Source organism: Elephas maximus, chromosome 3 (genome assembly GCF_024166365.1).
Source record: "Elephas maximus indicus isolate mEleMax1 chromosome 3, mEleMax1 primary haplotype, whole genome shotgun sequence".
Classification (NCBI taxonomy): Eukaryota; Metazoa; Chordata; class Mammalia; order Proboscidea; family Elephantidae; genus Elephas; species Elephas maximus.
Window position 1 is genome coordinate 66276592 of NC_064821.1, and position 25151 is coordinate 66301742.

At 53.7% G+C, this 25151-nt stretch overlaps 1 protein-coding gene across 2 annotated transcripts; it reads left to right on the forward strand.

Annotated features, from left to right (window-relative positions):
* Positions 1–5226: 5226 nt before the first annotated feature.
* Positions 5227–23283, forward strand: SELENON (selenoprotein N). Of its 2 annotated transcripts, XM_049878317.1 has the most exons (12): positions 5227–5418; positions 6356–6473; positions 10174–10307; positions 13241–13453; positions 13659–13783; positions 14349–14486; positions 16712–16793; positions 17191–17379; positions 17669–17774; positions 18778–18890; positions 18982–19083; positions 20856–23283. In XM_049878317.1, the coding sequence occupies exons 1-12, from the start codon at positions 5227–5229 to the stop codon at positions 21024–21026; spliced, it is 1683 nt and encodes a 560-aa protein (XP_049734274.1). In that variant the 3' UTR covers positions 21027–23283. The 2 variants fall into 2 exon arrangements, with proteins under 2 accessions (XP_049734274.1, XP_049734275.1); XM_049878318.1 differs by lacking the exons at positions 5227–5418; positions 6356–6473 and adding an exon at positions 6481–7786.
* The last annotated feature ends 1868 nt before the right edge of the window (positions 23284–25151 follow it).

The window sequence follows — 25151 nt, forward strand, 5'->3', positions numbered from 1 at the left end:
GACAGCATGAGAGTTTAGCTAAGCCTGTCGTGATCCCTAAAATTAATCTAGTTTCTGGCTAATCACAGCCCCCAGCCCCGTGCCTGTGAGTCCAGCCAAAGGCACTTAACATTCCAAGCTCAGCCATCTCTGTGGCCCGCCGCACATCAGTTGCTGTGGCCCACACAGTCCAAAGGCTAAATTTCTTCTCTCTCCTTCGATGATCTCATTGAATCTCATGGCATTAAATGTCATTTAGAGGCTGATGACTTCCAAATTTACAGCTCATGCCCCACCTTCCCTCTAGCTCATAGCTCCAGACTCATTCACATAGCTGCCTCAGTGTTAAGAATCTGTAGCTTTGAGCTAGAGGGAAGGTGCCTCACCTCCACGGGCACGTCCCCACGTGGGCAGCTCAGGGGTTTCTCATCTTGGCTGAGACTGAACCGAGGTTTCCCCCCAGGCACCACCATCTACCTGAGCTCAAGCCAAGAGTGGATGGTTGTCTTTCCTCTAGCTGTCCACCTCTAGCCCGGCCTTTCTGCCCCCACAAAATGCCTACCAAATCTCATCCTCTCTCCAGCTTGTCAACGTCCCCCCTAGCCCAGGCCCCTGTCACCTTTTGCCTGGCAGACTGCAGTAGCTTCCTGTCTCCTGCCTCCTAGTCTTGCTCCCTTCAGCCTACTATTCTCCACCCAGAAACCAGAGGCTCTTAAAAAAAAAAACAAAACTTTACTGAGTTTGTATAATTTACATGCAATATAATTTAAGTGTACATGCCAATGGTTTTTAGTATATTTACAGAGCTGTGCAACATCACTATAATCTAGTTTTAGAACATTTTCATCACCCCAAAAAGAAACCTTAATTCGGCAAAGTTGCAGGGTACATGATCAACACACAGAAATTAAATGTGCTTCTATACACCAGCAATGAACAATCTGAAAAGGAAATTAAGAAAACATTCCATTTACAATAGTATCTAAAAGAATAAAATACCTAGGAATAAATTTAACTAAGGAGGCGAAAGAGTTGTACACTGAAAACTATAAAACATTACTGAAAGAAATTAAAGGAGAACTAAATAAGTAGAAAGACATCCTGTGTTCAGGGATTGGAACACTTAATATTGTTAGGATGTCAACACTAGATGAAGCAATCTACAGATTCAATACAATCCCTATCAAAATTCTAACAGCCTTTTTTGAATAAATGGAAAAGCCTGTCCTCAAATTCATATGAAATTGTAAGGGGCCTGAACAGCCAAAACAATCCTGAAAAGCAAGATAAAGTAGGACTCACACTTTCTGCTTTGAAAACTTACTACAAAGCCGTTGTTGTTAGGTGCCATTGAGTCCATTCCAACTCATAGCAACCCTATGTAGAACGAAATGCCGCCCGGTCCTTCATCATCTTCGCAATCATTGCTATGTTTGAGCTCATTGTTGCAACCACTGTGTCAATCCATCTCTTGAAGGGTCTTCCTCTTTTTGGCTGACCCTCTCACTACAAAGCTACAGTAATCAAAACAGTGTGGTATGGTATAAAAACAGACATGTAGAAAATGGCATGGAATTGAGAGTCCAGAAATAAACCCATACTTCTACGGTCAATTGATTTTCAACAAGGGTGTTAAGTCCATCCTATGGGGAAAGAAGAATCTCTTCAATAAATGGTGCTGGGACAACTGGATTCATGCAAAAGAATGGAGTTGGATCCATACCTCACACCATATATGAAAATTACCTAAAAATGGATCAATGACCTAAATATAAGAGCTAAAACTATAAAACTCTTGGGGGAAAACATAAAGGTAAATCCTCAGGACCTTGTTTTTGGCAATGGATTTGTAGATATGAGTCCAAGATCATGAGCAACAAGAGAAAAAATAGATAACTTAAACTTCAAAATTAAAAACTTTATTAACTGTATCTTTATAGAGTTAGGCCAGGGTTCAAGGCAATGACCCTGCACCTAAAGTTGCTGCTCCAAAATCAGGCTCTCCGCCATATCATCAGTCACAGAAATGCCTCCTCTTTTAGTGGGGGGATGGAGTGGGGCTGAAGTATTTGAACCTGCTGTGCAGTGAGGCAAGCGGGAGAATCAAAACTCCACCTCCAAGCAGAAGAAAGGACTTAGCCGGGAGGAACAGGACCCTCCCTCAGCAGTCTGCAGGGTGCCTGGGTGACTGAATGTCACTCTCCTCTGATGACTCTGCGTTATCTTGAGGAGAAAGTGCAAACTCTTCGCAAGCTGGTCAATGCAACTTTTCCTGCCTTCTCTCCCTTCATACTCCCCCATGGACCCTCTGCTCTAATTCTCTAATCTATGTCCTTGCGTGCTGCTTCATGCTGCTGTGCCTCTGCAGCTGCTCTTCTCCCTCCACACCCACCCCCCAGCATGCTGTTCCTTCTCTGGGACACTCTTCTGAAATGGTCTAGAATGCCCTCCCCTGATTACTCTGGGGACCTCCTGAGCTCCAGGCCCAGCTGGATCTCCTCTGTGGAGCCTCTTCTGACCCGTCCTGGCAGTTAGTGGTGCCCTCCTCTGTGGTTACCCCTCCCTCAGAGTGCTGACCTTGATGGGTCATAATATCCATTGACTTGTCTAGAAGAGTTCACTGGTGGCTCCCCAATGCCCACAGCAGAGCATAATGGACCCACAATAAGTATTTGTTGACTAGATGAATGAGCGATTTCCCTGCTTACCTGTGAGATCCTCAAGAACATGGCCAACAGGTTGCTCTTGGTGTATACTAGTTTCCATTGTTGCTTATTCCCAAACATCACCCTTGCTCACTTGGGGCCTAGAAACAAGGTGCCGGACAGATCCTGCAGGGTGGCTCTTGGCCAGAACTGCCCCACTGGCCCAATCTCACAAGGCCCTGCCCTGCTTGGTCCCTTGGTTTGGAGACAAGCCCACCTGAGAAGGGTGCCCACCAGCAGGAGACCCAGCCCTGCTCCACTGTCAATGCCCAGAGCTGACACATCTCCAAGCCAGTCCCCAAAATTGATCCTTTGTCCAGAGGCTTGCTGACCTGAGCCAAGCTGTGTAAACCCCCCTCTGCACCTCCCCTGGGCTTTGAGAGCCCCCCACAATCCCTAACAACCCATTTCTCCACCCTGGGCAGCAGAGACCAGTGGAGTGTCTGTGTCTTTAACAAATAGCAAGTGTAATAAATAACAGTAATCTGGCACAGAAAACTTCCCTCTTTTATTTTCCAGGGGCCTTGGCTCATCGATCTTCCCCTCCTAACCTGTTTTGTGCTCTGTTAGCTTTGCTTCCTGATGGAACAGAATTTGGTTTTCTAATAGCATCTGTCGTATGCAGGGTGTCCCCAAACATTAGTGATAATGAGTCGGAAGTGGCACAGTTGGAAGCCTTCGGAAGCCAACACCAGATGTCAGGCCCTCAGTGGGTCCCTCCGAAAACACAGGGCCAGAATGCTGTGCAAGGACTGGGTGCAGAGCCCACAACTCTGGGTCCCTAGGAAGCATTCATTCAGCAGACACTGTGTGGGCACTGGGGAGACAAGTCCCCGCCCGCATGGCACGATCATGCCTGGTTACAAAAGGAGAGAAGTGGTGGCAGAGGCGAGGCCCCCACTCAGTAGGCTGCACCATCCCCTGGAAGGCCTGGGAGGCAGGATGGCAAGGGACTTGCACTCAGGTAGTCCTGGGTGCCAGAGCTCAGGCTCCTTAATTAAAAAAGTAGCACAAATAATCCTTACCTGCCTTAGCGACTGGAGAACAAACTGAGATAGTGTGGTAAATCACTCAGTACCACCTCTAGCACATAGTAGGTGCTCAATATCTATTAGATTCTCTCAGATTTCCCAGGCTGGCTGGGGTGCCAGGACTGGGGATTGATCTGTGGTCTCCCAGGGTGGCACTGCTTGCTCCTCTGAGCTGAGGGTTCATATCCGGAGGCTTCTGCAGCTGCTGCCTTCTCCTGGGAGAGTGTAGACAGAGCCATCCCCTCAGGGTTCCTTGGGGCCTTGTTATAATGGAAGAGAGTCCTAGCCCAAACCAAAGGCTCCTGGGGACTTGACAGACATGAGAATATTTCCCCTGAATGCCACCAGCCTCCTTTCTCAAGGCCTCCTTGAAGCAGGTGAAGTGCTGTTCTGGGGAATATCGTTCTGTCGCCATATGCCAGGTCCAGTGGAGGGGAGGGCGGCTGGAGGCTCAGAGGCGAGCCTGGCCACACACTGAGGAGCAGCCAGCAGCACCAACCCTTCGTTTCCTCCTCACCATAACCTCAGGAGAGGGCCCCTCCTGATTCCTCCTCATGGGTGAGGAAATTTGGGCCTGCGGATGCGGAGGCTTTGGTGCTGCACCACCTGTGTGGCCGTGAACTAGAAAGCTGCTGTCACTGGCCAATCTTCGGAGGCAGGCTTCCAGTTGAACTGTGAAGGGAATGGGGCTGGACTTTTAATGTTTTTCCCTAGATGACTAAAGAAATTTTAGAAAACAGGTGGAGGGTGGCGGTGCCCACCAGGTGCTGGAGAGCAGGGAGTGGCAACCTCTGGCCTTCATCACACCTGCCCGGAGACGGGAGTGAGGAGGTGTCTCATCACAACCACCACCAACCCCACCACCCTGGCCCCCGCCCCCCGCCCCTCACTACCCCCAATCAAGCTTCAGAGTGTGCAGGATTCTCCCCACCCTCCAGCCCTAGCCCCAGTTCCCAGCCTGGAATCGCTCTCTCAGCCTCCAGCAGAGATGGGAAGCGGATACAGGAAAGAGGCACAGAGAAGGCAGGAAGGGATTGGTCTGTGAGAGCTAGGAGGGACTGCAGGGTCCTGGCATCCCCTTACGGAGGCTCACTGTGCATCAGGGTGCAGTGCCAGGCGCAGAGCGCCACCATAACCAAGGCCGACCCGCCTGCCCTGGCCTCCGGAAGAGGACCCTGTGGGCAGCAAGGGACGGCCACAGAGTCCTGGCATTCCTATATTGTCTTTACTGACTTGCTCAGCACCAATTGAGTGCCCACTGTGTGCCAAAGTGCTGCACCAGGTGCTGGGGGTGGTGCCTTGATGCCCAGACGGACAGGAACCCCTATCCCAGCCCTTCGGCCCGGCCTCGGCCCGCACAGCCCCCTGCGCCGCCCCGGGCTGCGATGCCGCCCCGCCCCGGCTGCCCAGGCCCGGCCCGCAGGGACCTCCGGGCCCGCCCCCGGCCCCGCCCGCGCCGGCCGGTTAGTCCGCGCCTCCGGCCGCCGAGGAGCCGCCGCGGAGCCGCCGCCATGGGCCGGGCCCGGCCGGGCGTGCGCGAGCCGCCCAGCTTCGGCCCCGCCGCGCCGCCGCCGCCGCCCGAGCCGCCAGGCCGCCGCGCCCGTGGCCTGGCGCTGCTCGGAGCCTTGATCGCTGCAGCCGCCGCCGCCGCCGTCGCCCGGGCCTACGTCCGCCACGCAGAGGCCCAGGCGGCCGCGCGGCAGGTCCGGCGCGCGCTCGGAGCCGGTCGGAGCGCGGGGGTGGCGGGGGAGCGGGCGTGGGGACGGGATGGAAGGTTCGGCCACCTCCTTGCAGAGGGACCAGGAACTGGGGATAGATAGGGTGGGGGTCGAGACAAGAGACAGGGATGGAAGATCCGGACAGGGGCTCAGAGGGGGACAGGGTGAGTGGGCGGAGGGGAGGCGGCCAGGGGAGGATGGAAGGTTGACCTGGAGGAGGACTTTCTGAGGATGGGAAGGTGGCCGGTGAGTGAAGGAGTAGGAGAGAGCATTCCTATGGGTTGGGGCAAGTCAGGGGCTCCAGCTGTGCCTCTTCAGGGGATAGGTAGGCCCTGGGGGGGGATGTGAACAGGAAGGGGCAAGGAGGACCAGGACTGACTTGAGATGGGATGACAGAGTTGGAAAGACGAAGGGAGGAAGGTGACAGGACTGGCCCTGTGTGAGGCCTGGAGGGGCCAGCCCAGAGGCCTGACTTGGACAGTGGACAGCAGCTGAAGGCACAGAGTGAAGTTGGGACCTGGGGAGTCTGGAAGGGGTACTAGGGAGCTGGGGGCAGTGGGGAGGGGCACAGGAGAGGACCATGGGGGAGAGAACAGGGTGATGCAGGGATGACTTGGCTGGAAGGAGAACTGGGGAAGATGGGACAAACCAGGAGGGGACACTTAGAGAATGGACAGTGGATGAAGGCCTAAAGTGAAGCAGGGACCAGGAGGGACTGGCGGGGAGGGGGCTGGGAGGACTCAGGGCAGTTCAGAGATGACATTTGGACAGACGGACTAAGAGGTATTGAGAGACCTCAGGAAGATGATTGGGAGGGGCCCCACCATCAACTCTCCCCTGGGGTAGGAAGCAACCACCCATTTGGGGTCAAGGAGACTTGGCCATCCAACTGGTGCTCAGGCTTGCCCTTCCTCCCAAGCAGGAATCCGCGCTGAAGGCCCTGGGGACAGAAGGCCTCTTTCTCTTCTCCTCCCTGGACACTGACCAGGATATGTACATCAGCCCCGAGGAGTTCAAACCCATCGCTGAGAAGCTGACAGGTACCAGGAGAGGCTGGGAAAGAGGGAGCCCAAGGCACTGCCCTCAGCCTCTTGGCAGCTGTGTCTTCACAGCCAAGGAGAAGCAGCAGCCTGGAGTAGGAGGAAGATTGTGGGCTTTGGTGGCTCTGGGTTCTGCCACTTTCTAGCTGGGAGCTTGGACAATCCACTTCAGCCTCCCTGAACCCGTTTTCCTCCCATGTGAAGAGAATGCCAGTTCACATTCCTTGGCCACCTCTTTGGTGGCAGACATCATCTGAAGCACGTTAGGTGTATTACCTCTTTAATCTCCACAATAGCCCTGGGAGATGGACACTATCATGCCCCCCATGGTTATAGTTGAGGAGACTGAGGCACGGGAAATTAACCAGCTGGCCCAAGCTAGAAAGGTATAGAACCAGGATTAGAACTGGAGCCACTGGGCTCCAGGATCCTACACCAGCTCGCAGCTTTGAGAATTAAGCACCTGGCTGCTAACCGAAAGACTGATGATTCAAACCCACCCAACAGTTCTGTGGGAGAAAGACCTGGCCATCTGCCTCTGTGAAGATTCCAAAAAAAAAAACCAAACCCATTGCCATCAAGTCAATTCTGACTCATAGCGACCTACAGGACAGAGTAGAACTGCCCCACAAGGTTTCCAAGGAGCGCCTGGTGGATTTGAACTGCCAACCTTTTGGTTAGCAGCTGTAGCACTTAACCACTATGCCACCAGGGTTAACCTAGAAAACCCTGTGGGGCAGGTCTACCCTGTCATGTGGGACTGCTGTGAGTCAGAATCAACTCAGCAGCTCACAACAACAATTACTGTGTTATTACTAGGTAATAAACTCTGCTTGGGTGCCATCAGATTCCCGTTCCATTCTTGCTATGCATTTTTGCCTAGATGTAATCAGTGATTTTTTTTTTTCCCAAAGACCAGGGGCTGAGACATTCGAATGAATTATAACTTTTCTCACTGCGCCAACCCCCGCTCCCCATAACTCGGTCTCCATTTGCCTATAACTTCCTGTGACATCCCTTAAGCTGATGAGCTGGGACGCCTACTTGTCACCCAAACTGCCTGGTGCAGGTACATCAGATGGGAAACACAAAAACAAGAGACACCAGCTGCTCTCAGCCACATAAAAGTCAAAGCCGTGATAGACTTTCTGTGTTTCAGGGCATGTGTCCGGTAGGTCAGCTGCCTGCTGGCCTGGTGACCTGTTGTCATTGCCAGAGGGGGAACATCAGGTGGAAAACGCTAATTAGCTGGAGCGGATGTGTGTCAGTGGCTCTCCGTGGCAGTCAGTTCTATCTTGAAAGCAGACAGGCAGGTAAACAGGTCATCCCCTTGTGGATCTGCTTTTCCTTCTAAGTGTTATTTTGCATACACTTCTCTGAGCGTCCACACAGGCTACTTCCTTGTCCTTTTTTGTGGCCGGAGAGCAAGAGCGTCCTCATAGTTGACATATTGGCAAAGCTTGCTAGGCTTGGGGATGCTTTTAATTTTTTTCTCAGAAATCCTGGGAGAATAATCTCTCCCTCCATTACCTCCAAGGCCACTGTGAGTGCAAAACAGGACCAAGTGCTGGGAAATCAAAAGGCTAAAAAAAAACTCTAATCCTAGCAGGAAATAGAGGCCAGTTGGTGGAATTATGAGTTTTTAATTTTCTGCATTACACAGTACTTTAAAATTTTTATAAATTGTCTACAATGAGCAAATATTACATATAAATCAGGAAATAACATTTTTATTAAAAAACCAAAGGACTGTAAAATGCTGGGTATCATTATTAATAATTATCTGTGGTAACAATAAAATAATTGAATATGCAAAGCAGACTAATCACCTTGGATTTCCTTATTGCTCCCTTCCTCTGAGGTTTCTGAGTTGCTATTTCAGGAAGTTTCGCTGCATTGACTTACAAATGCAGAGCTAACAGTGATTCTTTAGAACAGGGATTTGCATCAGGAACCACTAGGGAGCGCTAATTAAAAAGTACAGTGTCCTCATTCTAGGCCCTGAAGGTTCTGATTCCGCAGTCGGAGGTGGAATCTGGATGCCTGTAATTTAAAAGGGCTTTCTGGGTGATTCTGGTGACTCCTGGTTAAGACCTGCTTTTAATGCATTAATTCAGCCAGTCAGTCAGTCAATCAACAAACACCGAGTATTGTCTCTGTATCATAAACGGTGCTAGGCCCTGGGAGAGCAAACATGACAAGACTTACCTCTGCTTTATTCCGTCATATGCATCCAGGGGCCCCACACTTTTGAACTGGCTTCTTCTCTCCCTTAAGCCTTCATAGTCATTCCCTCCACACTTGGCAGATCGCTGAGCAAGAAGGGATCTGAGAAATCAAATTCAACCACTGTCAGTCCAGCCCCTCCTTGTACAGATGGGAAGGGTGCAGCCCATGGTCCCCCAGAAAATCAGAGAGAAGCAGGGCTCCTCATTCCAGAACCAGCGCTCTTTCTTTGCGGCCAGAGATAGCCTGAATCTGTCTCTTGTTTTCATTTATGACTTTGATTCCCTTGACTGAGTTCTCTCCGAGCGACCATTGGTTTTTTCACCAGGTCCCCATGACAGGGACAGGAATGGTAGTATTGTCTCCACATTTTTCATGTACAAAAGGCAGAGAGGCTAAATGATTTGTCCCAGTTGTTGTTGTCAGTTGTCGTCGATTCCAACTCATGGTGACCCCATGTGTGCAGAGTAGAACCGTGCCCCATAGGGTTTTCAAGGCTGTGACCTTTTAGAAGCAGATTTCCAGGCCTGTCTTCCCAGACTCCTCTGGGTTGGTTTGAACCACCAATCTTTCAGCTAGTAGTCAAGCACTTAACTGTTTGCGCCACCCAGCGAACTCTGGCTTGTCCCAAAGAGCCCAGGAAATGGAGCCAACCTTAACTAGGGGCTGAACGGATGATGCCTGCCCCAGTGTGTTCTCAGCTCCATGCCCCAGAAAGTGGCTTCTCTCTGTGGTGCTAGGGATTCCAGCAGCTGGAAACAACAGCTGCCTGCCTGGGTGCCCCCTTTCATGTGCCCAGCACTTCTTTATGACAGACTCGGTTTGGAGAACAAAGGACATGGGGACAATTGGTAATAGCCATTCTGCAGCCAGCCTGGCCTGGTAGGAAGAACCCAGGTTGGAGACAGAAGAATTAGGTATGAGCCCCAGCTCTGTGATGCCCCACCTTGGTTAATAGTAAGACAGCTAAAGGTTATTATGGGTTTACTCTGTACAGGCCCAGAGCTAAGCACTTTACACAGATTATCTTATTTAATCCATGTAACAAGCCACTGGCCAACACTCACACAGCCAGTGAGTGGTGGGGCTGGGTTCTGAATCCAGGTCAGTCTGACTCAGAGCCTGTGAGAACATAGGACTTGAGAGCTTATCTTCCCGCAGAAGAGGGTCGTGGTTGAGTGTGGGTTTGAATCCTTACTCATCCACTACCTAGCTGTGTAACTTTGGGGAAGTCACTTCACCTCTCTGAGCCTCCACTTTCTCCTTTGGGAACCAGAGTTGGCCATAATATTATCTCCCTCACAGGGCTATTGTAAAATTAAAATGTGGTAAATATTGTGTGTTATTTTGGTGCTTGTTAATTCCACCCCCTGTCAACCCTGGCACCCTTAATCACTAGGCCAGTGTGGGCACCCATAGAGAAGCGAGGCCCTGCAGCCTGAGTACAGGGCCTTCAGCGATCTGTGTCTCTTAGGGTCAACTCCTGCGACCAGCTATGAGGACGAGGACCTGCCCCCAGACCCCAGTGAGGAGACGCTGACCATAGAGGCCCGATTCCAGCCTCTGCTCCCAGAGACCATGACCAAGAGCAAAGATGGGTTCCTGGGGGTGAGTTGGGGGTGGGCAGGACAAGGCCCCATGGGCGGGGCACAGACAGCAGCCTGGATCATTGGATCACTCACCTCCTGCACTCAGTCTGTCCGTTGTTCCTTCCCTCCTTCCTTCCTTCAGCTGCCCATTGAGTGCCCACTGTGCCCAGCCTGGGGGTTAGAAGTAGGGCGATGTTGTCCTTGCCCCCCAGCACAAACTCTAGCGGGAGAGGCAGGAGAGAAGCAGGAGCTCCTAACCTGGGCAAGTAGGGGAAGCTGGGATGATGTCCTGGAGGGAGTGTCAAGTGACAGAGACTAAAAGATGAGCAGGGCTTAGCCTGGTGACAGCAGGGAGGGAATAGCTAGTGCAGGGGCTACGTCACAGGTTATAATGATGACTTGCTGCAAGTCTCTGTCCCCGCAGACCATGAGTTTCTTGGCGACAAGGCCCATGTCTCACTCATCAGTGCACCCCAGCCACTAGCCCAAGGCCTAGCCCCTGCTCTGCTGTGCTCAGATGATCTAAGTCTGAGAGTCAGCCCCTGGCAGGGGGCTGAAGGGTGGGAGGGCTCCCGAGAAGGCAGCCCCCTCTACTCACTCTTCCCACGGGAGGTAGACCATTGGATCTTTACCAGCCTTCCCCTTCGCACGGCCCTTGGACAAGGTGTCATACCTGTCCCCGGCCCTGAGCATCCCAGCCCTCCTGCCTTTCTTCCAACTGTGAGCCTTCTCATATGCCACTCCATCCCTTTGCCTAGTGCACACCTACTCAGCCTTTATATCAGCTGACGTGGCTTCATCATGAACACAGGCCAGAAGGCAGAAAGTGCCAGGCCTGGTCAGGCGAGGACTGGACTCAGGGCACGTGGGGCACGTGTGGGGGCATCCTGGCAAGCAGGGCTGGAAGGGAAGTTGCCTGACTACAAAGGGCCTTGGTTGCTGGGCTTGGGGCTTGGTTCTGTAGAGCAAGAGCCATGGCTGATTCTGAAGTAAGAGAGTTCCCTCATCAGACCTGTGCTTCCCAGGCTGGTGGCTGGCGCGGGGGGTGGGATGCTGGGGAGAGGCGGGAGGCAAAGGAGTCCAGAGCCAGGAAGGCCAGTTCCTGGGTGCGGGGGAGGAGGTAGGAGGCTTGGGGGTGGCAGCAGTGATGGAGCAGAAGGGCAGAGGGATGATGGGAAATGAAAGGGTGGGGTGGGGTGGGGTGGGGCAGGGCTACTGATGGAAAGTGGTGGGAGGAGTTGGGGTAACTCCTGGGCATCTGACTGATAACCAGAGGGGAGTGGGTCTGGTGGCAAGAGAATGAGATCAGCTTGGACGTGTTGAAGTTGAGGCACCTGGGGGACATCCAGGTGGAGGGTCCAGCAAGTGGTTTGAAACACAGGTTTGATCTTGCACAGAAAGATCTGGGGGTGGCCATGGGTTGGGTGGTGATGGGTTTGGGTGGATTTGGGGGTGATGGGCCCAGAACAGTGGTTAAAGTATGGGAGCAGATGAGTCACCCACAGAGCAGTGAGCGGGGGCTGGGGGGGGGGGTGGTGGGAGTTAGGGCAGGTACCTCGGGCGCACCTGCCTTTATGTGGGGAGACAACAGGAGCAGAGCTACACAGAGCCTGGCTCCCTTCTCCAGCAGCTCCCTGCATAGGGTGGCCAGCTGTAAACAGGGTCCAGCAAGCGAGCGAGTGAGGGGCTGGCGGGTAGGTGGGCAGGCAGGCGCGCAGCGTGGCCCTGCACAACCAGCCCTGCTCTGAGAACCTGCTTGTTAAATCCCTCGCAGTGGGAGCTCGTGGCTCTTCCTTCCTGCTGCCTCCCACTTCCCACTGAGCCTGGGGCCGCAGCTGCTTTGGAGGTGGGGAGGGCTGGGAAGCCTGCTGCTGCCAGGCTCCCTGGCTCCCTGCCAGCCCCCTGGGGCTCCCTGGGGCTGCTCCCTTGAGTGGGCAAGGTACTCACTGCCTGGTGGCTGATACCTTGTGAGGGACCACCTCCTACCTGCACCCCAGAACAGCAGGAAGCGGCTTCTGAGGGTAGAGCTTTTACAGAAGGGCCCTGCTCGCTCCAGGGTCGTGCCTCTGCTCAGGCTGAGGTGTGGGCAGCCCTATCAGTTTCCAGTGCTCATTATCTCCTGCCCGTTGATTCATCAGACAGAACAGGTGGGCTACTGATGAGGAAAAGGGCTTCGGGAGGCCTCTTGCCACAAGTGCACAGCCAGTGTGCAGCAGGCAGCCCTGGAAGTGGGGGCCCTCTCCAGAGTGGCCTTCCCCTTCCTCTGTGGTCTCACCCTGCTCTTGACCCTAGAGATTTCACCCCTTCCTCATCAAACTTAGCTCCAGATCCAAACTCTGACTTCCTCAGTAGGACTGTCAGCCTCCAGGGAGGGATTAAGAGCAGAATTCTAGGCCGGGGGTAGGGGAGAAGAAGCCAAGCAGGGCTGTGGCACAAGGGCTTGGTCTTTGTCCTTGGGCTTGTGCAGAGGAGTGGAGGCAGGAACACATACGGCCTGGGAGCCCTCTGACTGGGAAGTAGCAGAAGCAGTCAGAGGGCTGGGGCAGGGGAGAGGGACATGAGCCTGGGCTCTGGCAAGACAACGCCAAGGATGTCTCCCTCGGGCTTCCTTTCTTCCCTGGGCTCATGGGCTGGCTCAGGGTTTGAACAAGACTCCACCCACTCACGGGCCACATCACCACCAGCTGCCAGAGAGTCAACATCGACTCATTGGGACCCCATGTGTGTCAGAGTAGAACTGTGCTGCATAAGGTTTTCAATGGCTGATATTTTGGAAGTAGATCATCAGGCCTTTCTTCCAAGGTACCTCTGGGCGGAGTCGAACCACCAACCTTTTGGTTAGCAGCCGAGGACGTTAACTCTTCACACCACCCGGGGGCTCCTACTCATGGACCAGGGGACCCCAAAGTCATGGTTGCCAGTGTTGTAAACTTTGGCTTTCCCCTGCCCCAGGTTTCCCACCTGGCCCTGTCCGGCCTCCGTAACTGGACCACCGCAGCCTTGCCAAGTGCAGTGTTTGCTGCCCGCCACTTCCGGCCCTTCCTCCCGCCTCAGGGCCAGGTTGGGCTGGGCGAGCCCTGGTGGATCATCCCCAGCGAGCTGAGCATCTTCACCGGCTACTTGTCCAACAACCGCTTCTACCCACCACCACCCAAGGGCAAGGAGGTGAGGGCAGCCTGTGGTGAGACCTGGGGCCCCTCTGCCCCTGCCCAAGTCCAACCAGGGGCCCCCTCCCCGGCTGCACCTGGAGCCCCAGCATAAGCCCTGCCTCCTCCCTGGCCCCACCCCAGCAGGCCCCTGGGTCTCTCTCCTCCTGGGTCTCTCCTTTCCTGGGCCAGCAGGCCAGCCTGGTCTCCACCCTCTCTGCCAGGTCATCATCCACCGGCTCCTGAGCATGTTCCACCCTCGGCCTTTTGTGAAGACCCGCTTCGCCCCCCAGGGCGCTGTCGCCTGCCTGACAGCCATTAGCAACTTCTACTACACAGTGACGTTCCGGTGAGTGGCCCTCACAGCCCCCCATCCTTGCCTCTCACCTGGGCCTGGGACTCCAGGGCACCAGGGGAACCTCAGGAAGGGAACGGCACTGGGAGGGGCCAGACTCGAAGCCCCGAGCTTCACCACTTAGCACCCCGTGGTCTTGGGCGAGCACCTTTGGCTCTCTGAACCTCAGTTTCCTCCTAGGGCATGTGAGGGTTCAGTGAGAGGAGGCGTGAAAGGTGCTTAGCCCAGGCCTCATGGCCATGATTGTGTCACCAGCACAGAAGGGGGGTGAACGATACCTGCGATACCAGGTCACACACATACTAGAGAGGCTGTGGGAGCCCAGAGAAGGGTCAAGGCATGGCTTCTGGAGAAGGCAGCCTGCAGGCTGGGCCTTGAAGGATGGGCAGCATTGGAGGGTTTGGTCCCCTCTCCCTGCTCCACACACCCTCCTTTCTCCCCCTCTCCAACCTGATAGTCTGGCCTCCTTCGCCAGGTTCCCAGCCTTTGAGGGAGGAAGTGGGAGGGTTGGGTCTGGCTCAGCAGGGGATCTGCTCACAGCTGGGCGCTTTCCCCACAGGATCCATGCGGAGTTCCAGCTCAGCGAGCCACCGGACTTCCCCTTCTGGTTTTCCCCTGGCCAGTTCACCGGGCACATCATTCTCTCCAAAGACTCCACCCATGTCCGCGACTTCCGACTCTTTGTGCCCAACCACAGGTAGGCGCCCTGGCCCAGCCCTGGCACCCTGCTTTAATCTGCCCCCCTTCCTCAGTTCCAGGAGCTCAGAAGCAAGGGGTCCCCAGAGGGCCCTGCAGTTGGAGGCTGTTCCTTTGTTCCCTAGAGCCACCCTTCTTGGAAGTGACCTGGACCCCCTCTTGGAGGGCCCACAGCTGTTGCTCCCCACCCAGAGGCAGCAGAAGTAATCATTCCATCATCAGTTCCTCAGGCGCTGTGTGGACCAGGTCCTCTACTCTGCCTAGAACCCAGTGCAGCTACAAAGAGACCCTTCCTGAAGCTGATGCCTCCCTGCCCTCATACTGCTGACAGGCAGACCTCAAAAACACCCATAACCACAGCCTGCTCTCACTACCCTAGGGGAAGCCAGCATATGGGCAGGGACCTGGCTGGTTGGGATCCAAGAAGACTTCCCAGAGGAAGCGACATCTGAGCAGAGACCTGGGGGATGAGGAAGGTTAGCTATACAAAGGTGCTACCCTCAGCCTTCAGGTGCTACCACAGAGCCTCAAAGGGGCTTCTGGGATGAGTCATACCAGCCTCCTGCCTGCCTTCATGGCCTGCTCAGGGTCAGTCACCTGTTAGGGGAGCAGGGAACCCAGAAAACCTAGCTTCAGGTTTTCTAGATTCCTCCCCAACAACAAATGGCCACATATTGAGCCTGAGTGGCTTAGTGCACTCCTTGGAAACTCTGTGTGGCAGTTCTGTTCTGTCCTATAGGGCCACTGTGAGTCGCAATCGACTCAACGGCAGTGGGTTTGGTTTTTTTTTTTTTTTTTTGGCTTAGTGCAGGGGCTGGACCTGGGCTGGGAGCCAGAGGCCCATAGTTAAGCCTTGGCCTTGGCACCAGTGGGGTCTGTGGCTGTGAGCAAGATCCTGGCCCTCTCCAGGTCTGTCTCCTCATCTGCCAGATGGGGGGCTGACTCCTGGCCTATCTCACCTACAGGATAGCCTAGAGGGGACAGCTGCGCCAGGCCAGTGGTGTCACGAGAGAGGTGCAGGGATGCGGACAGCACTGAGTGACACTGCCAGATGGGGTGATACCAAAATCAGGGGGTGACACCAAAATGACTGTCGATAAAATTTTTGTGCAGTGTTTCAGTAGAAATTTGTTATTTTTTATAAAAATATCCCTGTAGTTATAAGAACAAAAAATTTTTTCCTAAGGCCAGCTTACATGTGACAATATACTTACAAGGTTAAAACTCTATGCTAATTTACCTTTTGAACCCTCTAATAAGTCTGGTCAGAGCTGTTATTATTACCCAATTACAATGACACTTCGAATCACGTGGTTTTGTCTGCCTCATGCTATAAGCATGTGCTGTTGTTTTCGTTGCTGCTGGGGTTTTTACAGTTGTTGATTTTGTCAAATTTTCTGGTGTTTTAGCTACAATACTGTGGTAATTAGCATGGGGGGGGTGATACCAACCCTAGTGATGCCACTGCCCCCAAGGAGCAGGCGTGGCTTCCTCTCCCTCCCTGAGAAGGCAGGGCAGGGGCATCCTGGGCCAAGGGGGAAGTCCAGCTCCACTCCTCCTCCCTCCTTTGTGTGCCTTGGGGCCCAGCCCAGGGCTGAGGATGAGGCTGGCCACCAGGCACATCTGCCTCCAACCCAGCATTATTGAGATGGGCCAGAGGGGAAGGTGTCCTGGACTGGATGAGATGGAAGGAGAGAGGGGCAAATGAGCAGCTCTAAGACCAGCTGCCATGGACCCATGTCTTAGGACCAGGCAATAGGGACTCCCAGCTCACCTTGCCCAAGGTGACGTTGATCGGTTGTCAGTCCTGGAGCTCCCCCATGTGGTAGATCTGTAGATTGCATGTGATTAGAACAGGTTTCCTGCAGTCTGGAGGAGGCCAGCACAGGAAGGACAGTGCCTCAACAAGGCGTTCACCATCTGTCTGCCTCAAAGGGTCATGGGTGACACATGACACGTGATGTTAAAGTCCTCTGAACTGTAAAAGTGGAGGGTGATGTTGGGGTACCCTTAGGGAGAGGCAGTCTGAGGAGAGGGAGGGGCCCTGGCTCTGCAGCCGGAATACCCCTTACTGAGCCTCAGTGTCCTCATCTGTAAAGTGAGGACAAGAATTGTATCGAGACTTCAGCCTGTTGTGCACACTCAGTGAGATGAAGCCTAGTACCTGGTTAATGGCTTTTGATGACATTCTGCTCTTGCCACCCCCCTCTCTCATCCATGTCCCAGGTCTCTGAACGTGGACATGGAGTGGCTGTATGGGGCCAGTGAGAGCAGCAATATGGAAGTGGACATTGGCTACATACCCCAGGTGAGCGTACAGGTGGTCCCTGGCCAGGCAGGAAGATGGGCCTCAACTACAGGGCCCTGCCGCAGGGCCACTCAGCTTCCTGTAGCAGAGCCCAGCTGGCTAGGAACTCAGGACAGCCCAAGGTGGAGGACACAGCCCCTGGATTTCTGGAAGCCATATGTTCCTACACACAGTGCCCAGGGTCTGACTGGGGCCTCAGGAAGCAACCAACAATAGAAGGAGCCCTGACTGGGCACTCTGGCTCTGTCCCTGACTCACTGCATAACCCTGACCAAGGCCTTGCCCTTCCCTGGGCCTCAGTCTCCCCATCTCTACAATGGGCAAGGGTCTCTCAGGGCCCCCTTGAGTATTCTCACCCAGCTTTGAGACATCCCTCACCCACTGACCTCTGGCACAGATGGAGCTAGAGGCCACGGGCCCCTCAGTGCCCTCCGTGATCCTGGACGAGGATGGCAATGTGATCGACAGCCGCCTGCCCTCAGGGGAGCCCCTCCAGTTTGTCTTTGAAGAGATCAAATGGCAGCAGGAGCTGAGCTGGGAGGAGGCTGCCCGGCGCCTGGAAGTGACCATGTACCCCTTCAAGAAGGTGAGGCTGGGCAGGCGGGTGGGCAGGGGTGACGACAGCCACTGGTGGGGGGCGTGCTGGGGTCAGGGTCTATGGTGCTGAGGCTGGGATTTTGGGGGCATCAGGTGGGTACAGGGATGCTGGAATACGTGAGCAGCTTGCTGCTGAGGGCATCTCCTGACAGGGCCCAGCCTCGTGCCAGGGAAGCCCTCCCCCATTCCCTGCCACACACACACATACACTACATACTCAGAGCCCCTGAATGGGACCTGGACCCAGACAGCTTTTCTCTTTCTCGGCTTGGCCCCAGGTCAGCTACCTGCCATTCACTGAGGCCTTCGACCGAGCCAAGGCTGAAAACAAGCTGGTGCACTCGATCCTGCTGTGGGGGGCCCTGGATGACCAGTCCTGCTGAGGTGAGGGAGGCCAACAAGTTCCAAGAGGGGGTGGAGAGGAGACTTCACACTTTTGGGGTATAAGAGGTACCAAGCAATGGGGGATTCGGGATTACATATACAGGGTCGGGGGAGGATTGAGGGGTTTCTGTGCTGGATGCATAGAAAGACCCCTGACAGACTGAGTTCAAGTCCCAGCTCAGCCATTTCCACTACCCCTCACTACTCCTGAAAAAACTGAGGGTCAGTTTTTTCAGCAGTACAAAGCAGGTAACATACCTACCCTCACTGTGAGAACAGTTATGAAAGTGTCCAGTACTCTGTAAAGTGGTATCCATGCGTAGGAGAGAAAATAACCTCCGAGGCTGGCCTTGCATTCAGCCAAGGCCTGCTAAGTGCAAAGTTCTCTGGGTACCCAGCAGTGGGTACAGGATGGCCTTACCCAGTCACTCATCAAACACATTCTGGACACCTGCTGTGCCCAGCCCCAGGCTAGGTGCTAGAGTGCTGCTGCCAGGAAGTCAGAAGAAACCCCTGCCCTCAGGAGTGTACAGTGTAGTGCAGAAGCCAGGCACTGAGTAATGACAAGTGCGTTGAGTGTTACGCAAGGCGAGGTCCAGGTAGCCACAAGAGTGTTACTGGGGGCAATCAGGGAAGACATTTAAATTGAGACTTTGAAGGATGAGTAGGAGTTTGTCAAGTGACAGGAGGAAGAGTGTTTCAGATAATGGGAACAGTCTGTGCAAAGGCCCTGGGGCACAGAGTTCCATGGATTTAAAAAGCTGTCACTGTCTATAAATCCCTGAGCCGGGTGAACCCCATACCCCAAATCTCAACCTAGGACATCCATATGTTATTGTTGTTCATCACGGCTACCACTTATTCAGCACCTACTATGTGGCAGGCTGCAGAGACCAATCTACAGCCCAGGAGGTTTATCCAAAGCAAAATTGTTGCTGACTGAAAACCCCAGTAAGACATTTGGGACACCTCACCTTTCTTGCCTTGGCCTCTCCCTGAACAGGTTCAGGGCGGACTCTCCGGGAGACTGTCCTGGAGAGTTCGCCCATCCTCGCCCTCCTCAATGAGAGCTTTATCAGCACCTGGTCCCTAGTGAAGGAGCTTGAGGACCTGCGGGTGAGTGGGCAGGTGGGTAGGGTCCCTGCGAGAGCCCATAGGACAATGGTGGGGGTTGAGGTGTCAGGACCATGCCCAACTGTCCCCACAGAACAGCCAGGAGAACCCATCCCACAAGAAGCTAGCTGGCCTGCACCTGGAGAAGTACAGTTTCCCGGTGGAGATGATGATCTGCCTGCCCAATGGCACCGTGGTAGGCAACCCCACCAGCCCAGCCCAGCTCGGGCCAGGTGCCGGGGGCAGAGGGAGCAGCAAGCGGCACGGTTCACAGACTTTGTCAAGCTTTGGGCTGGCTCTACCTCTTCTTGGCTACAAAACCTTGAGCTAATCTCTTAACCGATTTGGGCCTCGCTTATCCCCATCTATAGGGTAGGAATTATAATGCCCACTTTGCCTGCCTCGTACAGGTGTTTGGAAGCTCCCATCAGCACTTTGAAGACCTCGTAGCAATGGGCACAGTTAATACGTTCCCGTGTGGAACAGACAGGTTCAGTGGATAGAAACTGGAAGGGAAGGCTCACCTCAGACCATTGCAGTCAGCCCTGAGGTGAAAGGAGCAGGGAGGAGATAGGCAGAGGATTCCAGGGGCCATCCTGGGAGAGGGCCATAGCCCGAGCCAAGGCTCAAGACCCTATGTCTCCTCAGGGCCCCTTACTCAGCGCTCATTACGTCATGTCATTGGCTCCTCACCACAACTTTGAGAAAGATGACCATGAATGCCCGTTTTACAAACAAGGCAACTCAGGCTCAAAAAGTACAGAGACTTGGCTAAAGTTGTACCACGTTAAAAAGGGCAGCAGGCCTGTGAGGCTCAGGATCTCCTGCTCTTCTGGTTGAAGCTGCCCCTGATCCTTTAAGCCCCAAGCCAACCATGGGTTGGTTAGTGTGGGACTAAGGGCTGTAGGGGTGGTGGCCAGGTTCCCCAGGACCTCAGGGCAGGGAGCAGTGTAGGAGCAAGAGCTGGGGCTGGCTGGGGAGATGTGCTCAGCGAGTGCTTGTTGGAGAGGAGGCACCAGCCAGGAGGCTTCTGCTGTCCCAGGCTCAGGGTAAGGAGTGCAACCCGGGAGGAAGGGCCCGAGGGAGAGCCAGCCAGCTGCCCATGCGCACTGACAGCTGCCACGGTGGGACCAGGACAGGGCCCTGGGGCCAGGGAGATGAGCAGACAGGGTTGGGCCATGAGAACCCCATCTATCATGCTTTCTTTCAGTCGTTGTTTATATTATTTGCTTGCTCACTCGTTGACTCATGTGTCCATTTCCTGGGCACCTACTCTGTGCCAGGCCTCTGCAAAAAGATAAAGACATGGCCCTGCCCTTCAGGAGCTCACTGGCTAGAGCAGTAGATGGGGAAGCAGGCCCTTCAAGTGTCGGGGGCATTTTGAGGGAAGTGAGTATGGAGTTCAGGAGTCAGAAGAACAGAGGAGAGAGGAGTCAGTTGTTTTTTTTTTTTGGTGGGGGAAGGTAGCAAGGAGTCAGGAGACCTGTGGCACAATGGTTAGGTGCTCAGCTACCAATAGAAAGGTTGGTGGTTTCAAAGTGGCTCTCTGAAAGCCCTGGTGATTTGTTTTTGTAAAGATTACAGCCTAGGAATTCCTACGGGGCTGTTCTACCTTGTCATATGGGGTTGCTGTGAGTCGGAATGGACTCAATAGCACCTAATAGCACCAAAGCGAGGAGTAGCAGAAAAGATGGCATTACAAGACGTCAGGTTTCCACCTGGTGGGCGGGTGTGGAAGAGCTCTGGTCAGAAGGCCCTGAGCAAGCAGCCGGAAGACAACAGCCTGCCTTTAGGTGGGATTCGGGAAGGGCTTGTAGCTACGGCTGCTTATCTGTGATCTCGCAGCAAGGAAAGTCGAGGCCTGTGAGGGGCCCCTTCTTCCAAGAGAGCATGCGTGGGCGGGCAGAGGAGGGGCCCAGTGAGCTGGGGTGGCCCCTCCCCTGCTCTCCTGACCCACCCTCCTCCCAGGTTCACCACATCAACGCCAACTACTTCCTGGACATCACCTCCATGAAGCCCGAGGATGTCGAGAGCAACGTCTTCAGCTTCTCATCCAGCTTTGAAGACCCGTCCACAGCCACCTACATGCAGTTCCTGAGGGAAGGGCTCCGACGAGGCCTGCCCCTCCTCCAGCCCTAGTGTGCCCACCAGGCCAGTGGGAGCCAGGCTGCCTGGGGGATCTGGAAAGAAGGACCTCCAGCCCTGACAGATAGGCCTCTAGCCCCTCCCACCCCAGAGCCAGAGTGGTCCTTGGCACATTTGACTTTAGACACTCCCACTCCCAGCTCACTCTTAGGCAGCCTTGTGGGGTCTGAGGTCAACTAAGGGTGGCCATCCCAGCTTTGCCCAATGACAGTGAGCAGACAAGGGGTACCTGGGCTGGCTGGTAGGGTAAGACTCCGGCTTGGGCTGCCACTCTCTCCCCTTCCCTACCCATCTGGCCCTGGACCTCACCACTCAGTCATACAGTCCAGGCCCTTGTGGGGTGAAGAGTAAGGAAGAGTGAATTCTAGGGAGAGTGGGCCGCCCCTCTGTCCTTACTTTCACCCCCTGCCCAAAAGAAGCATTAAGAAATCGGGGCCCAGGGGAGCCAGGCTGCCAAGGAACAACTCCTGTTTGTCTGGTGCCTTCCTTCCTGGCCATACCCTGGCTGCCCTCCTGGTCCCAATGTCCCCAGCCTTCTGGAGCCCCTGGGTAAAACTAGGGTCACTCCCACCCTTCAGAAGTTATATGGTACCGCCTGCTGTTCCCCAAGTTTGGGACTTGCCACTTCATCTGACCTAATGATGGGACCCCAGAACCTTATCTCATGACCTAAGGGAGGCCAGCTGCCTGGGGAAGTTTACTGTAAAGTAGGCTTCTGCCCTTAGCAAGGGGAACGAGCATGGGGCCCCTGAGGCCCAGGGCTAAGGCACCCCCACCACCTACTCCAGCACAGTCACAGAAAGACTGCTGGAGCCAGCGTCCCTCAAAATGCCTCCTGCCCCTCAACTTCATAGAAGTGCAGTCCAGCCAAAGGACTCTGCTTCCCCTAGAGCCGGTGCTGTCCCGTCCATCCAGGGCTGCCCCCCAGCGTGTCCGCCAGTGACTCTTCTTGTGGCAGTCCATGTCCTGAGCCACTGACCACAGCCAGTCTTTTTTATATATGCCGAAAATGTTTCTATGTGAACTTTCTCACAGTTAGTATGTATTTTTGATAACCCCAGTGCTGAGGAGAAAGAAGGAAGTGATGGTTTCCCCAAGCAACTGCCCCATGACAGCTGGGTCTGAAATCCTAGATGGACCCAGTTTGATGTCTTTGCAGTAGCACCTCTGGGAAGATACCTCTCTTCCGTCTCGTCTTCCAGCTTTTTAAAACATTCCTCAGAGGATCAGTGCATACTCAGACCTCTCCTTGTCCTCCACTCAGGCCCACAAGGGGCCTCTGGGCTTTTATGGGGACCTTGGGGCCAGGCCACACCCCCAGCCCTCAGGCCAGGGGCTCGCTCTTAAACCTGGCAGAGAAAGAACAGACATTTCATCTCTGATATGCCAAGTTCCCGTTTGCCCTCAAAGTGTCCACATTGAGGCTTCCTTACAGCTAGTGTTGGTCTCAACTGTGTATCAAATGAAAATGTAGCCAGTCATCAGGAGCCTTCTCTATCCAAGGCACTTTGCTGAGATTACATGTATTTCTCATTTCATCCTCCCAGCAAATCTGCAAGGTGGCTGTGACTTGTTCCCATTTTGTAGATGAAGAAACTGAGGCTCAGGGAAGTGAAGTGACTTGCACAAGATTACTTAGAGTGTTAGATTCAAAGTCACATGTGACTCCAAAGCCTGTATCTTGTTTTGGGGGTGTTTTGAGCTGCATCCCCACCTCTCCCCCCTGCCTGTTTTCACTGAGGTGGAATGGAAAGTCTTTCAAGCCAAAATGTCTCAGTCCCCTCTGATCTCAGATTAAATGAGGCAGGAGCCAGCAAGCTCAGCCAGGCTTTGCGTCCTGGGAGGCAGTGCTATCTGGGCCCCTTACAGGGAGGGAGGGCAGCTTCACCTATCTCAGTGGCTCCACCATCTCATTAGAGGTGGGTGACAGTAGCCCATCCAATGAGCCACCCAATGTCATCAGAGGGACCACCCAGCATCAGCAGAGACTCAGTCTCCCCACCTCAGCAAGCCCTCACCATCATGCTGCTCCAGCAGGGCCGAGTCCACACAGAGTGACCCTTGTCCTATGGCCTCCAGGCCTGCCCTGCTTTCCCGTGAAGGCATTGATTTATTAGGCTTTGTGCCTCCTCAACGGATGCCTCCATCTGTCCCCTGCTATGCCTTGAGGCACATGGTAGGTGAGGGCCTCCAACTGCCCTCTTGTGGTCCCTCTGCTGTCCCCAACATGTTGTATAATAAAATTGGAGAGACTGTGGTGGTTCTGAGTGCTTTTCCTTTGAGCAAGGTGTTCATTCTGCCCTTCCATGGTCGGACTCCCCTGTTGAGCTTGGCTTGGCACATGGAGTCACTTGTCTAAAATAAGTTTGTGATGGTACAAAGATGGCATCTCACGGACTAACTACAGCCAGTGGATAGTGGCTGCCTGGTGCTCTGTGTTGAGAAAGATTCTGAAGTCAAACCCAGTGTCTCAGGGTGGGTTCCCTGGGAACAGATCCTGAGACAGGCATTAGGGTACATGGGATTTTTTGAGTGAGTGCACTTCAGAAAAAACCTATGAAAGGAGTGAAGCTGTGTAGGGAAGGGAAAAATGCTGAGCAGCAGTAGAGTCTCAAACCTAGCCCCGGCCTAATTTGCAGGGAAAGGGCCCCAGAGCATACACCACACCGCAGCTGAGGCATTGAGCCAGCCTTTTGTCCCTGTATCAGTCATTGGCTTCAGAGTAGAGTAACTTCCCAGGCTACGGGGGCTCTATCCTCCTTCCAGCCAAGGGCAATTTTCTTGAGAAAAATCCTGTTCAGCTGGGAAATGGGTTCGCTGGCTGGGTAAAGGCATCTGGCGGGGGTGTGGGAGGGGCCCAGAACAGCATCTACCACACCCAGGCTAGAGTGCTAGGGTGGGTTTGCAATATCCATGGCCCAGGAGTGGGGAAGCAACTTTTGTGGGTGTGTGTGTGTTTTAGGTGAAAGTTTACAGCTCAAGTTAATTTCTCATTCAAAAATTTATATATTATTTTGTGACATCGGTTGCAATCCCCAAAATGTGACAACACAGTCCCTCTTTCCACCTCTTTCCCTGTGTCCATTCCACCAGTTCCTGCCCCTTCTTGCCTTCTCATCCTGCTGTTGGACAGGAGCTGCCCATTTGGGCTCATATATCTGAATGAACTAAGGAACATGTTCCTCATGTGTATTTTTGTTTGTTTTATAGTCCTGTCTCATCTTTGTCTGAAGAGTGGGCTTCGGGAATGGTTTCAGTCATGGGTTAACAGAGCGTTCAGGGACCATAGTTCCAGAGGTTCCTTCAGTCTCTGTCAGACCATTAAATCTGATCTTTTTACATGAGTTTGAATTCTATTCTACATTTTTCTCCTCATCTGTCCAGGCCTCTCTGTTGTGTTCCCTGTCAGGGCAGTCATTGGTGGTAGCTGGGCACCATCTACTTCTTCTGGTTTCTGGCTGGTGGAGTCTCTGGTCCATTTGGTCCTTTAGTCCTTTGGGCTAGTATTTTCCTTATGTCTTTGTTTTCTTCATTCTCCTTTGGGGAGCAACAATTAATCCAACAAATATGCCATTCTGGAAGTCAACTTTTGTCCTTTGAAACATGGTAGGGATCAGGTGGGACAATCTCTGAGGTGTCTGGCCAGGAGCAGCTACATTATTTGTAAGGCCCAGTGCAAAATAAGAGTCCAGTGCAAAATTAAAATGTGGGTCCCTTGTTAAAAAATTAATAATTTCAAGCTGGTGATAGCAGAGCATTAAACTAACCATGAGGTCTTTCTGAGCATGGGCCTTTATATGACCTCATAGGTTGTTGGTCCAAAAAGCTGACCCCGTTCCTAGCAGATTGGGATTGCTGGCTTTGGGACCAAGGAGCCAGGCATCGCCCTGTGCTGAGGACAGAGGAGATCAGACCATGAGGGTTCAGGCACAAAGAGGGACTGGGTTACTGAGCACGGAAGGAATGTGGGGGCCCCTCTGAATCTATTTCCCAATACCTATGGTGTCTTTACATCTATCTACCCATAAAAAAAAAAAAAAATTTTTTTTTTTCACCCATACCATCAACAAATTCTCACTGAGGCCTGCCCTGAGTCAATGGGGATATAGCCGGACCTTG